Source organism: Bufo bufo, chromosome 9 (assembly GCF_905171765.1).
Source record: "Bufo bufo chromosome 9, aBufBuf1.1, whole genome shotgun sequence".
NCBI lineage: Eukaryota > Metazoa > Chordata > Amphibia > Anura > Bufonidae > Bufo > Bufo bufo.
In genome coordinates, this window is record NC_053397.1 from 157,875,621 (window position 1) to 157,893,775 (window position 18,155).

Below are 18,155 nucleotides of genomic sequence, written 5' to 3' on the forward strand. Positions count from 1 at the left end.
CACCCTCCAGAACTGGAGCTAGATCCCATTAAATCTTAAGTCTTGACAGGAGCTGAGAATACCACAGCTCGCTTTTTTGAACTGTCAGAGCAAGAAACAATATTCTCAAAAACTATTTTTTTTATCTAATCTCATCTTCAGTTTTTTTCCTTGAAGATGACACTTTTCTTTAGAGATTATTTACTTCCAACATATAACTATTGCCCAGATTTTTCTTAGGATCACGCAACAGACTAAATGCTCTCGTTTGCCATCAAACACTTCCAATGAGCTGGTATCTAGAGAAGTAGTGAATATTTTTGGATAGCCTACATAGACATAAGCATATTCGAAGAATGAATATTTATATAGTTTTAACATAGAACCATACTATGGTGTACTCAGGCTAATCACCACAACCCTAACCAACTTGGAAAGGATTAACCAGTACAACTTTCACTACCTGGAAAACATAAACCTGCCACTTTTTGGTAACCCCTTGTTTCTTTCTATCATGTTTGGGTTGATTCCACATATGTGTCTTAGAATGTAGATCATGTGGATAGAAGTATCCATTAAAATCCGACTTGCAGCCAACGGTCATATGGGTCTATGTAACATATACCTTTGCAACCATAATTTCACTTGGATGGCTAGCTCTACTTTTGTATAGCCATGAACATCAAGCAAATTAGTATTCATGTTGATGAATGCAAGACAGCAATTTTAGTTAAATTCCCATCATAGGAGACCTAGCATATTTATTGTATGATTATGTGTGGTCAGACTGCGGCCTTACCTATAGAATAAACCATGGCTAGCTGCTAATAACAGCATCGGGTCCTATTTCAATAGATAAATAAAACCGATTCAAAAATGTTCTTGTCTTTCTTTTAATACAAACGTAATCCCTTTTAATACAAATTGAAATTTGGTTGGGGTTTTCTTTGTACAATTTAAATATTGAATATAAATTACTTTACATAATAGATCAATATTTTTCATTTTTATTGACAGGCAGAGCTGTGTGCAAAAAGGAACACAAAGGAATTCAGAGCAATGGGAAGGAGGTGGATATGTCATTTAAAAAATACTGGAAAATAATAAGAAGGACAAATAAAAGGATCCACGTGTTAAAAGGAACCTGTCACCATGCAGGAAGTATGTTATAGAGCAGGAGGAGCTGAGCAGATTAATATATAGATTTATGGGACACGATTCAGCAGAACTTGAAATTAATGAGATCAGTGGCCAAGTGGGCAGTCTTATCAGTGATTGAAAATTTCCCTCTATAAATGTGTATACATAAATGGGTGTCAGTCACTTATAAGACCAGCAACTTGGCTACTGAGCTCAGAAAGAGCAGAGATTCTAATGTTTCAATTAGAAATTTTGCGACAAGACTAAGGGGCACATTTATTAAGACCAGCGGTTTAGACGCCGATCTTAATAAAGCCCTTGTGCTGGTGGAGGATACGCCTAAGTTATGAGGCACAGGCCTCTCTATAACTTCGGCGCATCCAGCACCAGTTCTAAATGTAAGACAGCTTCCAAACTGTCTTACATTTAGACCATTTTCTACGCCTAAAACAGGCATAGAAAATGATGAATGAGATGGACCTGCCGGCCTGTCCCCTTCCCCGCCCACAATTTTAGACCTGGCATGAGTAAGGAAAAGTCACAGATAGCGGCACAACTAAACATTGCACCACCACCTGCGCCTGAAATACACCAAATTTAGGCATATTTCAGTTTAATAAATGACCCTCTATATATCAAATGTCTCAGCTCCCTTTGCTCTATACCATACTACCTGTAGATTGCACAGTGTTTTCATGGTGACAGGTCTATTTAACAGTTTTCTGCCATTATTTATGGAAAAAACACCATCTAATGATGAAACAACCTGTAGCTCTCTATTGGATGTCAAACTACAACTCTTGTTTCATTGTATATTGGAGCTGGTAAAATCAGGTTGCCCATAGGTGAGTGACTCCATTAGCTTAAAGCAGAATTACACCTGAAATATAACCTACATGTGGCCTCTTCCTTCTCAGTGGTTGCAACATGGTAGAAATACATAAATACTGGGCTGTGGCGATAAGGGTCACTAAGAATTCAGTCCCATTTTTCAGTCTCTGTCCTGCCTCGTGCAATCTGAGCAAAGGAAACCATTTTTTACAAAAATATGCATATATTTATATATATAAAAATACAACATAAAGTACATTAAATAAGGTGACAAAATACATCCAGTGAGTTCGAGTGGCTTTGTGTTCCCCGTTCTCTTGCTGCTACTCCTGGAAATCAGAGGTTTTAACTTAGAATTTGGCAGTAAGTTCTCTGCTGTCAAATGAACTCATTCCTTGATCTTTGTTGTTAGGAGCAATGTGCAGTGAGAGAAGCGGGACAGATGGGAAACAGTCTGTTTTGTTTCTCTCTGTAAAGCACCAGCGGCACCAAGTGCGGCATTTGAAGCATCCAGTCAGAAATCCATGGACCCCATAGGGGCCAAATTTCATCTTGCTGTGTATCCTGAAAAAAAAAAAAGGATTATATATCTTTAGAAAATATCACATTGGACAAAGGGTTAAAGAGGCCTTAGTATATTTACTAATACGGCATAAACACATTGGGAAAAACAACTGAACCTTAGAACTCACATTATATTATGGAGCAAAAAATGAGAAAGTGGTTGGCCTAACATTAGAACATCTTATCAAATACTAGGCTTCAACATTCAGTGCTGGAGATTTCATCCAGATGTGTGAAGTAACAGGATGGAAACCTGTTGAAGCCAACAAGTTTCAAGTAGTATGGAACATTATCTGTGTCCTACAGTATCATTAGCTGAAATTCCATAAAAAGATACAATAGGATTAAACATGCTTGAAGGCTACCTGCTTAGACATTTAAAGATAATCTTGTAACCGTTTGATTATTGTCAAGATTTAAATGATTGTTACATCTAAAGGATTTTATGCCATTCCAGTGTATTTAATGCTACAAGTAATTGTTTTCACCCCTCCCCCCCAACACTGTTAAGATTAATGTGTTAATAATTAGGAGGGGAGTATCGCATCTCACCTGCTCAGTAACAGAACCATTCCCAAGTCACTACGTGGTCAGAAGATGTCTCTGCTCCTTCTTACTGGGTAGGTGCTTGAATTTTCTATTTTTTCGTTTTAACGGTCGTAGTTGAGACTCTTTACGAGTTATAGTGGTTGGAGGTGGAGTAGTCACAGGTACCCCTATGATAAACCATCAGTAAGAATAGAGGATTAGAGAGAATGAAGATGAAGGCATCAGGGACGTAAGAAACACAAAAAGAAGGGACAATAATTACCTGCAGCCATCCTGTGTTCATTGACAGTGTGGTGACTTCTTGTAGATATAGGATTCACAGGCTCACACTTGCACTCCACATGGTCTTCTAATGGAATCGGGACATGTATGATATTTTTCATACCCCGGTGAAACACAAACTTCTTCACCTGCATCAACAGGGCAGTCATTAATATAGGTTCAGGGATCAGAAGACTAGTAAGTGTCAATTCACTATAAAAGGTTAAGCTGTTCACTACTTATTCACAAGGTGCCATACACCATTACTCTGTGTCATTTATTAAAGGACACAGGCTGAAACAGTCCATGCTCTGAGAGACTCACTGAATGACCACACTGTATGTAGTAGATCTTTCCATTGCCCAACTTCATATTCCATCACACAAACATCCAGCCAGGAATGTTCCATAAAAAATACTAAATATTTCCACAACACATGGATTTCCTGGAAAGCACCCCCAACAGGGGAGCTACATTAACAGCACCATGGGTGGGTGTGGATAATTCATTGCTTTTCTCAAATATCCATCTACAAATGCAAATGCATTTATTTCATTGTGGTCTTTTGACTGGACATTTGCAGTAACTTAAAAAACATAAAAGCTAAAATGTCCGTCAACTTATCAGCTCGGTGTAGCACTCCACGGTAGCAGGAAGTTTGGCAGTGTGTCAAATATAACATAGCGCTTATTTTGTGATTTTTTCCAGTGATACTTTGTAGGTACTGTAATGGTTCAGTAATAAGTCCTACGATATGTTCATGTCTGCAATGTACAGAGAATTGTCCCCAGTAAAGTTCACAGTTTTCCCAACCATACTTGAGCAGTCCATAGTCTTACAACTTCAGAGTAAAAGATATTTTCACCATTGCGACATGAAATACTTTGATGTTCAAATTGAAAGAGTAAAATCAGAGCCTTGATTAATGAGTTGATTTTTAGCAATGTTCAGATAGACCAAGAGACTGAGAATCGCGGCTGTGCATAGTTTCCATATTGCCAGCCAACAGCTATTGAAATGAAAGCAAACATGGCTGCTGTCTAATGGTGGGGGGATCACTAGCAAAACAACTGGTGCCAAATGTGATCATATATAAATATACATTAAAATCATACACATAACCTAAAGTCAGCTGCCACAAAGTTACCTGGACATGTCGGATATGTATGCGAAGTGGCACACATTTCATGTTTCTTGAGTTGCAACATCCAGAGCACCTCTGGACCTCCACACATGATGGATGAACTATAAAGTTAGCATTGCTTGGATCAACCAAATTGCGGGAGATTTCAAAAACCTCAGTTCTTGTTTTGCACTCTGCAAGCTGAGCTTGTTCTGCAGCTGAAAGAAAAAAAACTGCAAGTCAGTTACACACAATCCCAAGAAGAAATGTCAATATTCAAAGCCACAGACGAGGTCACAAAAACTGTTTGGTACAGAGTTGTGAAATGTATGTGTAATGTTCAGTTGCTAAAACCTGTAAAACATCAGAGCTGTGAACCAGTCGATATTCTTATGAAACGAGTGGCTATCCATAAAATCGGAATGCATGACGTCACTCATGCTCACTATGAAATGCTTTAGCCTAGGGAATCTTTCTTACCTAAGCTGCGAATGACCCGGGAGTGGCTGGAATTGCCCCTAGGCAAGCTTCTTGTTCCATTCCTGTTGATCTCATTTGCATCCTCCTCATCATCTGTCAAGAGAGACATAAGTTGAATTTAAATGATATCAGAAATGTTATTTACCATGCAATGACATCAAGTAGTCAAGGACAGTTTACTAATCAAAAAGTGTCAAAATTCTGGTGTAAATTGCATCAAAAAACTAGCTTGCATGCTTTGCACCACATTTAGTAACCGTTTTAGACACTTTTTTCACTTGTCGACAAAGAGAATTAGCTTTGTGTCAAAGGTGTTTGGGAAAAGGGCATCCACAATGTACGCCAAAATTTTGGCACACGATCATGATTGACAGTAAACCAAATTAGTCTAGACCAGACAGTCTAAAGGTGGTGGTACACATTAGTCTTTTGTCAGGTTCAGTCGACACTCTAATGTGTGTGGGGAGCTCCCGACTCTCCCCTGACAGATGAAGTTAGGGGAGACATTGGGTCAGGTGAACTGACTATTTTCGCCCAAGTCTTTTGTTCTAAAGTGAGATAAGCTGCAGCCAGAAGTGTATGTGTATGGGGAGGCTGAGAGGGAGTTTGGTAAGATAACTGTAGGCCGAATACCTTGAATGTGTATGGGCGGCTTAAGGGTGGTGCCACACACAGCTTTGTTGTAGCCTTTTGAACCAAAATTGGAAGAAGATCCAGCAGGAAGGAGAAGCATAAGTCCTTGCTTTATTTTCATATTCCCCTTTAATCTAGTTCTAGCTTTAGCTCAAAACCTGCATCAAAAACTGCCATACCTTAAGGTATTTATCATCCTGTCTCAGCCACTGTAATAAATCTGTCTCAGTTTAAGACTGTCTAATCTAAATACCCCTTTACGCTGGCTGATGATTGGGGCAATATTTGGGAAGGAGCATTCCTAGGACACCGAAATCAACCTTCCTGGACAGTATATTGCCCTGTGTAAAGAGTGATCTGCTGTCCAGAAACAATAAATCCATATGGAGAGAAGTGATTGTCGTAGCGATCACTCGTCTCCATAGAGTAGAGGTGAATGTAGCTATCGTCTCCTCTCACGATTAGGAAATGATCAATGGTTTGTTTCTAATATTTGCCTGCACAGTAGTGTAAAGGGACCTTTAGGGTAGGTTTAGTAACCCTGGTAGTCTATTCTGGCAAAGGAGCATAGCCTGACCTCATTGGGCTCCACCAGAACGCCAATCACTATAATTGGATTTGGCGGGCAACTGACGGGTATAGGCAAAAATGCCAGTACTGCATGTAGCACTAGTTTTCCAGCAGAAAGCCAGCATTTATACTAGAAACCTGCCAGATCCCATTATAGTGAATGGGGATCCGGCAGTACCCGGTGGTGTCCGAATATGGCGGATATGGTAACTCCGGTAGTCTGCTCCTCTGCCAGAACAGACAGCCAGAGTTACCAAATGCAGATGTAAACCCTAAGTTTGCACTGTCTAAAAAGAAGGGCTAGGTAATGTGCCCAATTATATCAGATAGCAAAATGTGATTCTAATGGTAGACACTTTGGTTTAGTTTTCACATTGAAGTTTCTGGAAATTTATTGTACAAAGTCATTTTATTGTTCACATAATTTTTCACAAAAAAAAAAACGACATAATACAGGTCTTACATGATGATCACACAACAGTCATATTGACTTGAGTGACTCAGAAATCACATGAAATTTGCATTGTATGACTGAACAAATCACCGTCTTATAATATTCGTATGAGACTACAAATCCTGTGGCCTGGACCCAATTGTTATGGCATGGTCTAACAAAAAATGTGGTTCTTCACAATATTTAGCAAAGAACTGTATATAGATATAAATTCCCCTGGATTTTAACTAGGGAATAAATAGATGGCCATCTCTCATAAACCTCGATAACTGACCAGTATGAAAAATCTGTCTAAACTACAGCTGCAGAGTTAGGCCTCCTGCACACGAACGCGTGCTTCCCATTGCCTTATTGCGGACCGCATTTGCGGATCCGCAATACACGGGCGCCGTTCCGTGGCCATTCTGCATCACGGATGCGGAGCCATTCATTTCAATAGGTCCGCAAATCCGGAGATGCAGAATGGTGCGAGACGTAAGCACGGAACGGAACCCTACGGAAGCACTACGGGTTTCGTCCTGTACTTCCGTTAAGCAAAAAGATAGAACATATACTATTTTTTTGCGGCACGGCTGGATCGCGGACCCATTAAAGTGAATGGGTCTGCGATCCGCTGCGGCTGCCCCACGTACGGTGTTCGTGCATTGCGGCCCCTGGTTGACGATAAAGAAAAACTCTCTCATGCTATTTTTCGCACTCAAATATGTAGGTAAAACTGATTGAAACATTCACAAAGGAAAGCATTTCCAAGGGGATGGACAGTGAATAGAATGATATCACTGTTTTCCACAAAGAACCCGTCTCTAGTGAAAACACAACCTGCTGAGAGATTCCATGGAACAACCAGCATGTAAATGTAAGCCACCTGTTATATAGGCCGACTACAGTGCACGACTTATGATGGAGTGCCTGGGGGGGTTGTTTATGGCAAGCTAAGTGTTATTTCAATGTGGTATTTACTGTGCTCCAAATATTAAAGTGCATTTAGTAGACATAATATAAAGTATTGTGTGAACATCATTATTATGTCTAAGTAATCTGTGTGTTGTATTTTTTTAATATTTTTTTTTGTGTATAGGTGGCACCAGGCACCACATCATTATTTCATACAAAATACATTATACTGGTATCCTAACCTTTTGACTTCATGAAAGAAAAACGACACACTGACGTTTAAGGTCCCAGAACAATGACATGCCGTGACACAGTGACATTTAGGGTCCAACGACAATGGCACACTGACATTTAGGGTCTATGTTCAATGATAGACTGGCACTTAGGGTGCTAGAATAATGACAAAATGAGTGAGAGGACTGGCCCAAAAACAAAGGCATGCTGACTCTTGAAGACCCATAATAATGACACATTGACTCCCACTAATGGACCAAGAACAAAGACACACTGACAACTGGGATCCCAGAATAAAGACTCACGGACGTACACCAAGTGATCAGGACAATGGCACTCTGACACTTGGGGTCACAACATTAGTAAGAAAGAACCCCAGTGAGTTTGAAAAGAGACACTGATTATCACTTTCTCAAGATCATTTCCTTTTGGAGCTTTTAATGACATTTTTATTAATCTAGAGATCAAAACCTGGGTTATTATAACTATTCTAATACTTTTCATTGAACACAATACAAGCATTATTGTAGAGAATAACAATAGAGACAGGTATGCGATCACTTCATATGCTGCCCACATACCATATATCTAGTGAGTTAGCTAATACATGTTATTAAGGCTGAATTCAACATATTTTAGTAATTTATCATACACCAGTTTTCTAGAGTAAAAAAACAGCAAAACCCGATTTTGCAACTTTTTAAATGTCTCAACTTTTTTAGTCACAACTAACATTTTAATGCCCACTTCTCCAGTTTCCGGCCATTGGCCTCGCAACACTCATCATTATTCATGCTAGAAACTAGCGTAAATAATGACTGAAATCTATGGCAGTTACAAGCTGCCGTAGATTTTAGCCTGGCGCACGGACTGCCAGAGGATGCTTTTCATTTAGGCCTCATGCACACAACCGTTTTTGTGGTCCGCATCCGAGCCGCATTTTTTGCGGCTCGGGTGCGGACCCATTTACTTCAATGGGGCTGCAAAAGATTGCTCCGTTCCGTGGCCCCGCCCAAAAAATATAGCATGTCCTTTTCTTGTCCATTTTGCGGACAAGAATAGGCATTTCTACAATGGGCCGCCCGTTCCGCAAATTGCGGACCGCAATAAACGGAACGGTCGTGTGCAGGAGGCCTGATGATGAGGCCTAAGCCTCGTCATAAATGAAATGCCTGCTTCAGCAGTGCAGGGGCCATCAAGACTGGCTTGGCACATAAGGGGTCATTTATCAACCTGAAATACGCCTATATTTTATACTATGTTACTAATTCAGGCGCAGATTGCGGAGCAACAATTAGTTGCGCTGCAATCTGCAACTTTTCCCCACTCTCGCCACGTGTAAAAAAGTGTGCGTGGTAGGGAAGAGGAAGGGCTGGCAGGCCCATCTCATGCATCATTTTCTATGCCTGTTTTAGGCGTAAAACGTGGTCTAAATGTAAGACAGCTAGGAAGCTGGCTTACATTTAGAAGTGGTGCTGGATGCACCAAGGTTATGTATTGGCCAACACCTTTTCATGACTTCTGCGGATATGGGACCCCCATAGTGTTTTATGGAGTTTTAGACTTTTTTTGCTCAACTTATACAGCTTTTTTACATGCATTTTTTTGTGAGGAAAAACATTAACTAACTCCAGGTGTTAGCTGCAAGTCTATAGAAACTTTGAAATGCAGGACATATTTTTTTTATTTAAATTTTTGGTTTAGTTTGTTTTTCTTTAATTGTGGTGCGTTTCTTTTATGGTTAAAAAAAAATCCAAACAAATTAAGGTGTACATCAAATCAGTGGTTAGAGCAGCATATGTAGACGGTGGGTTTTTAAAACTAAGGGGTAAAAAGAAAAAGCTAATTGACAGAGATGAATAAGTAACTAGTAACTTTTGTCTGAAAAGCCCATTAATAGCTTTGTATTTTGTACGAACTGTTTTATTATGAAAAGTCCCTTTCTGGGAAAGGAATAAGACAAGACAATGGCTATTATTTAAATTTTAGGTAATAGAAAGCTATGTTTCCAAAACAGCTGCTTACCACACCCTGTCTGTATGAGAACACACCAAGGACAAACACTGAATAGGCCAGGAGACGCTGGGGTCCGGCCGTTCCTAGGCTTACTGCTCACACAGTGCATGACACATATTGAATGACCCTTGATTTAGTAAGGCTATTGTCTCAAATGTGCATTTGTTTTACTACGTGGTGTGTGTATATATATATGTATATATATATATATATATATATATATATATATATATATATATATGTATTTATTTATTTTTTAAAACATCTGCTTCCACGTACCCCAGAGGGAATTAATAACCACTCCACGGCTATACAGAGCATATGCATGTCTATTTTAAATTGCTTTCTATCCTACTGTTGTTATTTTCGGGGGCTGATAGGTTATTCTCAGATTATGGTTCTCTAGCACAAGAAAACCTTTATGACTGCAGACATCGGTGGACTGTTGTACTGCCTGCAACCATATTAGATTGTTATCCAATCCGACTAAAATTGACTACATCTGTGTAATGTGTATGGTCAGCCTTAACCAAAAAAAGACAGATTCTAGTGGCAAGCAAAAAAGTTCACTTCAGATGGGATTCTATTGGAGCTCAAAAGATCTGGTGTTGGACCAGAAACGAAGCCTACTAGAAGAACCAACGGGGCCAAGGCATAGCGAGGTAGAGAATAAAAAAATGTATTCTACTTGTTAAAGGGAATCTGTCACCTGGTTTGACCATATTAAGCTCTCACCATTGCCATGTTTAATAAAATACCTTCTCTCCTGCAGTGGTTTTCTTTCTTCTTTTCATGCTTTCATTTTGCTAAAAAAGCTATTTTTGTATTATGCAAATGAACCCTGAAGGTGCCCAGAGGGGCGTTATTCTTCACCCTCTGAGCCCAGTAACGCCCCCCTGCTGTGCCTAGACCACCTTAGTTTAGAGCCCAAGCACGCCTCCTCGCTATGTAGTATCGTCCCACAGCCTATTTTAACGGCGCCGCCCCCCTCTGCTACGTCAACTAATTAATTTAAGCCACGCACCTGGAATCTTCAATTCGTCCGTCGGAAATCTCGCGCAGGCGCAGTACCGCCTACTACCTGCGCCTGTGCGATCCAACCGCTCCTGAGGGCACTAAGAAGACGTCACTGGGCTCGGCGCATGCCCAGTGACACATTTGAGGCTGTTGCCCTCAGGAGCGGTTGGATCTCACAGGCGCAGGCAGTAGGCGGTACTGCGCCTGCGCGAGATTTCAGACGGACGAATTGAAGATTCCAGGTGCATGGCTTAAATGAATTAGTTGACGTAGCAGAGGGGGCGGTGCCAATAAAATAGGCTGTGGGACGATACTGCATAACGAGGAGGCGTGCTTGGGCTCTAAATTAAGGCGGTCTAGGCACTGCAGGGGGGCGTTACTGGGCTCAGAGGGTGAAGAATAACGCCCCTCTGGGAACCTTCAGGGTTCATTTGCATAATACAAAAATCACTTTTTTAGCAAAATGAAAGCATGAATATAAGAAAGAAAACCACTGCAGGAGAGAAGGTATTTTATTAAACATGGCAATGGTGAGAGCTTAATATGGTCAAACCAGGTGACAGATTCCCTTTAAAATCCATGTAAGCATTAGTATCTATCCATGAAGTAAATGATAATGAGACCACATTTGTGACAAGGTGTCATGGCATATGAACAGAAGTAAAGCAGTAGGTAAAGAGCCGGACTGGTCCACCAGAGAACCAGAGGATCCTCTGGTGGGCCCAGGCCCTGATACCATAGTGAGCCCCAAAAGTCCAGGGGAAAAACCCATTTGACTTCCTTTGCAGCCAATCACTTGCCACTAGGGTCTTTTTCTGTGATTCAAAATCTATTAGACATTATTGATGATTAGGGTGTTGGGTCTAGGGAGTAATTTCCTCTGGTGAGCCCAAGGAACCTCAGTCCTATGCTGAGTAAGTAGGATTTTCTTCACTCATTGTATAAGCCCTATTTCTAAGGCCACCTCGAACCAGCACCCAACCTTACTACACCCCTTATAGAAGTATTGCCGTTGCAACAATTTACCTCAATTGTGGGCAACTGTCCAGTGTAAATGGGCTTTTAGAGAAAATGGAAAAATATAAAAGGTACCCACACCTAATTGATATGTCCTCATACTCTACTGTTTGCCAGGGCTCATAACTTCATGCCAGATTCTCACTGGCACTGCCAGGTTGAAGGTTGATGTGCTTGGTGGGTATTAATAGCACATACAGCTGTAGCAGCTGGCCGAAGTCTGGGAGCGAGAGGGCGGGTAGCGCGAGGGGGAGGGAGTGCAAGGAATTCTTTTCAAGCACAAGCCAGAGTTTGAGATTGGCACATCAGACAAAGAGGGGAAGTTGTGTCCAGACACAGATAGCGGAGTGCAGGGGTCTGACGTGCGCAAAGAGACAATAGCAAGGAGGGAGGTCGCAGTACAGCATAGCAAACTGTGATGTACTGCAAACACTGTTCTCCTGGCATGACTTCATGCACACTCAGGCCAGCTCTATGTGCTATGGTCATTAACCCCCACACTAAGGTGAAAACTATTCCCCAAACATATCTGCATTATAACTTAGGCCGGTACATTCCTGTATGTTTGAAACTGCATATTGTAACTTGCAAATAATTGTAGGCACCTAGTTCCTAGACATATTCATGCACCGACTTGCTGTATAAAAGCGAATAACACACAGTATGTACAGAACATGACTGAATTATGGTTAATGTCAACATTAGCAGCCCGCTATGGAAAATTCAAAGAATAATGCCCAGGGTTCCTCTGGGATGTCGCCAGTAACATCTACATTGCGTCAGGTACGGAGCACCACGTACTGATCAGTGCATATGTCAGCATGTAGATGTTTACCAAGATTGGGACAAATATATAAAGATAGGTTCATACTGCACCAGAATATTGTGCCTGTTCTGCACCATTTTTAGTTTCGGCAAATTCCTGATTTGTATTGTTAAATGTGCCAAAATATTTGATGCCGTTTCAGAAAGTGGTGAAGGGAAGATGTGACACAATGTGCCATAGGGCTTTGTATTATCAGAATGTTACACCACTCTTTATGCGCCACAAATTCTGGTGCAAATCAAAACATTTTCCAGATGGAGTAACATTGATGTATCTCCCCCATTGAACTAATGCAACATATCAATTCTATTAGAATATTGGTCAAATGCCAAGTATACCTGTTTAGTACCAGGGTAGGAAACATAGTAGCTGCTATGGGGCCCCAACAAGTAAGGGGGCCCATGCAGTTTGTGACGACTATGGACAACAGAAAATTTAATGTGGCCCTTTTTTGATTATTGTCCCCGTACTGTGACTTTACTGTGTTCTTTATCCCTGTGCACATTATCCTACTAATGTGAGACAACTTTGTGCATTATCTCTGTACTGTGACATCACTGGGCACATAATCCCACTAATGTCACATCACTGGGCACATAATCCCACTAATGTGACATCACTGGGCACATAATCCCACTAATGTGACATCACTGTGTGCATTTTCCTTGTACTGTGACATCACTGTGTGCATTATTCCTATACTGTGACATGACTGTGCACATAATCCCTACTATTCTGACATCACTGTGTACATCATACTACTACTGTAACATCACTATGTACCAAAATAATTATGCTTTAAACTTGCCTCTGAATCTGGTCATGGTGTAGGGCCCCATTTCACACGTTGTTATGGGGCCCCGTTGTTACTAGTTGCAAATAACACAGGTATTTGTAGAGAAAATGCTCTGCTGGTCATTATGTAACTATGTAAAATGGCATTTATCATTGGTAAATTGTGCATACATAACGTCAGGGACAACATCAAACACAACTCTGTAGAGATTTACCTACGGATTCTATCTGCAGCAACCTTCTTATGTCTTCTATAGACTTGATAGATCCTCCTGTGATCTTCTCGTACATCTCACTTGGAATGGGGTCACCCTGTTAAAATATAGAACTCAATTATTACACAGTCACATAGTATTCAATGTGTGACAGGGATGGAGCTGGATGACCTCATATTCTAGAATTAGAATATCACACATTGATGGGCTCACATATTCACATTATGATCGTTCATGTGTTTCTGTTTTTAGAGTATTTCAGTGCCTGAGCTTTACCCAACATCTAAAGATGTACCAATATATATTATTACATTCCCGGGGTGGTTGTGCCCATTATAACCTCTAATGGTTCACAGTGGTTTCCCTGGAACAGATGTTCTGTTACGTATTTCACTCCATACAGCATTTGATGGATGCTGAGGGACAATGCCTGACAGAAATAGCTGTGGACCCTGTGTAAAGACATGTTCCTGTTATTCCTTCTTGTGCTGGATATACATTTCTAGTCTTCTTGCCATATCTCCCCATCACTTTGAACTACTTTGTTCACAAAATGAATACATCAGCATTGCACCTGTCAACATGTCAAGTGAGGCTTTCCAGGTGCTTGTAAGTGTATGAATATGGTGCACTATAACAAGGCATGGAGCATTATATCACTGAAGACAAGGTAATGATTGCCAGCAATGTCATCATATACAGTATGCTTTAAATGGCCACAGAGGCAACTAATATAAACGTCTCAAGTCAAAAAATTAAAACTATAAAACAGCCGCGTGAAGCGTTGAATACCCGCACACATTCATAGAGGATAACTGTTATTTAAGTATTATTATGATGTAACATGAGATCTGTGAATGTGGGGATTGGTCACTTCATACCAGATTTTGTTCGGCTAAATATGCCATATGCCATGGAGATTTGAAGATTCGTGAAGCATTGCACAGTCCTGACTCCATGGAAACAACTGGGTAAAGCAAAAACTTTTTTAATCAAATGAAACTTTTATTCTCCCTAATATCAGCACATTTGAGGGTCACAGTCTTTATGGTTGCAATGCATAACCAAGTGTCACATTTTATCAAGACCAGTCTCCAGGTGCTCACATGCTTAGTTTTCAGAAAGAGAAAACCCCAACCCAGATACAGAACAAGCCAGGACAGAAAATGTTGGCAGGCAACCCTTCTAGGAAAGAAATAGTAGGACTGTAGGGAGAGATGCCAGCTATTGTTCTTCAAAGAAATGTAGTGCCCTGGTGGAGAGAGGTGAGAGGGCTGAACGGGGAATGTGAGAAGCTTCAAGAACCCTTGCAAATAGGAGTGGACTGAGACTGAAACATTGCAAGAGTGGAGAGGGCCTGACCAAAGTGACCTGTTTGCTTTAGATAAAGTACCGCTCTGGGCTATGCTGCTAAGATAGTATGAGAAGGAGAACCTGAAAAGAATAACTGGATTCATTGCATAGACATATTGATCTACCTATTACATGTATGTATGAGTATGTATGTGTCTGTCCAGGATAAAAATGTCACCATTTATTAATCTGAACAAAATATATCTTCAAATATTCAAAGAAACATGGAGGAACGTTTGAGCGGACAGGAGGTCCAGACAGCCTGACATAATCCACCTGTACTGGAAGTCATCCAAAGAACATACATCATTACTGCCCTATGTTTTGATTCTGGCAGCTCCTGCCTGGAGAAGACCTCTCATTTCTAGCAAGTCTGGTCTACTGTTTGGTGTCAGAACACACATATATATATGTATATTTAGTCATCCTGAAGTACACAAGTACATGGTGGGGTGCATGGTGTGCAACCCTAGTATCAAGCCAGATTCCCAAACGGAACACAGATTATTTTTATTTGCTTATAAAATGTAGTGATTTTCTTATTTCCGTACAAGTGGTTAAACATCTTGGTGTCAGAAACAAGGACAGATTAATTGTTAGATCTATGGCACCAAGTGAAACGGTTTGGAGCATTAGAATACTTTATCCAGGCTCCATATTTGGAGATTCTGATGAATGGCTGAGGTGGGTCATATGCCTGTGACATGTCGTTGAGTGAAAATAACTCAGTACCATTATCTGCAGTTCTGTGAAAAACCGCAGCTAAGCAGCAGCACGTTGTGATCTGAACGCAGACAAGCTCTGCTGCATTGAGAAACTCCATCTATTCCGCATACATCATCTTTAGCAGATGGCACCTGCATACCTAATGTATGTTTCCCTGTCTCCTCTGGTGCATCTGTATTCCTCCCTCTCCCTGGCTGGCAGGCATGTGTGCATGGTGTAATGTAGCCTGCCCTCCTCACTCTCCCTGAGGCTGCACATACAGTGTGTACCAGGCAGCCACTTCCGCATACACACAGGCACTGCTGGCAGGTGCTGGGGGACTCTGCAGGTCATCCAACCCTTCCCCTCTTATCGCGCAATCTCCGTCGTCCTCAGGTAAAGGAAAGATGTTGCTTAGATGTGGAAAATCTCAGTCTATGAACATTTCTTGGATTTGATCCAATGTCTCTTATGATTAGGAATACACAGAAGCTAATAGAACTGAAGTAAGAAAGTGATGACTGCTAATCTGTGGCTAATCACTTCTTGAGGATTAAGATTTGCTGGGAATCCCACTGATATGCTTCTTTAAGAATCAATGAGGAAAAGAATGTGAAATATTCAGAATGAATTGCCCTGTGCTAAGATTAAGAGCAAATTGGGCTAAACTGCCTCCTGGAGAACCATCCAAGGAAGAACTGAATATCCGCACATCTCTATTTGATGACAGAATGAATTGAAATATTCTGAGAATGGATTCGGACGCTCTTACCTCAGCACGAACCGCATGCAGAAGCCAAATAGACATTAGCAGACCCCCAAGATTCATCCTGTAGTCCAAGGGAGAATATGTGGAACATGTATATAGCAGCTGTCAGTTCTTCTCAGACAGTGAATAGCAGGGGGGCAGGCACCCTTCCAGTAGGGGATACCCCTCCCCGAAAAAAAAAAGGTCTCCTTATTCCAAAGCTTGCAGGGTTGGGTGCTGTGATTGAAGGTAGAAGTCTAAGGTTGTATGTAGAAGTGGAGAAAGAAGATGTGAAAGGTGATAGGTGGCATCAGTATTCCTGCAGGGTGACACGGACTGTCATGTAGGAGCCTGAGTCTAGGGTTTCCTTCCAGAGCAGATGCTGACCCAAAGCCACTGACTCAGATTCTAAGTGTGCAGTTTTCTTTAGCTATCCCAGTGTAGAGGCGTGCACTGAGAGGGGAAGGGCTGAGGGAGGGGGCTGCATGGAAAGGTGTGTAGCATGGGAGCCATGTCTCTAGCAGTAGGACGGAGAAGGGAACACCTTTTAACGGTGCAGACACAACACGTACTGCGATGATAAGGAGAAATCATTTCCGAATCCTTCATCTGTTGCTGACACGTTTGTGTCTTGTACACAGAGCTGCAGCACATTGCAAAGCAGCTGTCCTCCACCCAGGACATGTGCATCACTCTGATGTGTGCAGGCGACATTCAGAAACCCCAAAAACTGCATGGCTGTTACCAACTGTTATATCTTTATAGTATCATTGGCAATTGTGGCAATGCAAAGATGCCATATTTCTGATGATGCTAACAATTAAAAATCATTCATTCATATCATGAGATGTATCTATTCATGATTGTCCCTTATCACAAAGCATATCAAATGCATCTCACATTGGGGAAGCATCTTTACCTCAATGGACCACTTTAGACCCACTAATGGTATGGTTGAAAGGTTGGATCTTGCCTTTTCTGTCATACCTAGTGACGTTGTGTAGCAGTGTGGAGAAGCAGGACGGCGCCGTGGCTGAGCATATGTTACCTTCCTGGATTATGGTCCAGAGTTTAAACTTTACCAGGGAAACAACATTCTTTGGGGGAGATTTATCAAACTGGTGTAACGTAGAACTGGCTTAGTTGCCCATAGCAACCAATCAGATTCAACCTTTCATTTACACCAGTTTTGATAAAGCTTCCCCTTTTTGTTTTCTCAGAGCTCGCTTATATGTACATCGGGGCATCTTCCGGGAGTGGTGGCCAGGGCGAGGTTGGGGCTCCAAGAAGCAGCTCTGTCTTCATCAGGGTATTTATAGTACAGCAGACTGAATCATTGCCATGGGTGCAGGAAACCCTATCTACACTTTAGTTACTTCTTCTTTCATGTTCCTAAAAGCATATTGATTAGGCTATGTTCACATATGTGCTGTAAGGCTACTTTCACACCAGCTGTGTAAACTCCGGAAAGCTTTTCCGTCAGAGAACAGCCTGACGGAATTCTCTGGATGAGGCACTGCTCGATGCAACCAGAATGCCCACCAGCCCCATTATGTATAATGGGCTCCGGCAGAGATTTGGCCGCATTCCGGCAAAAATGCAGAGAATCGGCCACACAGAAATAGCTGCATGCTGTAGTTTGTGTCCAGCATTGTCTGCCAGATCAGGCGGTCAGATCATAGTGCCGCCGGTGTGAAAGTAGCCTAACTCCAGTAGCCTGTAGAGAAACAGACTGCTGGAGTTCACTGTAT

General features: G+C 41.4%; 1 protein-coding gene across 1 annotated transcript; it reads right to left on the reverse strand.

Annotated features, from left to right (window-relative positions):
• Nucleotides 1–847: 847 nt before the first annotated feature.
• Nucleotides 848–16,889, reverse strand: PDGFB (platelet derived growth factor subunit B). Its single transcript, XM_040407297.1, has 7 exons — nucleotides 16,429–16,889; nucleotides 13,599–13,695; nucleotides 4,928–5,020; nucleotides 4,472–4,665; nucleotides 3,326–3,473; nucleotides 3,067–3,230; nucleotides 848–2,514 (listed from the first exon to the last, which is right to left on the reverse strand). The coding sequence occupies exons 1-6, from the start codon at nucleotides 16,483–16,485 to the stop codon at nucleotides 3,097–3,099; spliced, it is 723 nt and encodes a 240-aa protein (XP_040263231.1). The 5' UTR covers nucleotides 16,486–16,889; the 3' UTR covers nucleotides 848–2,514; nucleotides 3,067–3,096.
• Between the last annotated feature and the right edge of the window lie 1,266 nt (nucleotides 16,890–18,155).

What these genes read in the sequence shown, in the direction of transcription:
- PDGFB (XM_040407297.1), bottom strand. Translation starts at nt 16,485, where the DNA reads ATGAATCTTGGGGGTCTGCTAATGTCTATTTGGCTTCTGCATGCGGTT. An exon ending in TGCATGCGGTTCGTGCTGAG is followed by an intron (nt 13,696 to 16,428) that starts GTAAGAGCGTCC and finishes ATATTTTAACAG; the next exon opens with GGTGACCCCATTCCAAGTGA. An exon ending in TGAACACAGGATGGCTGCAG is followed by an intron (nt 3,231 to 3,325) that starts GTAATTATTGTC and finishes GGTTTATCATAG; the next exon opens with GGGTACCTGTGACTACTCCA.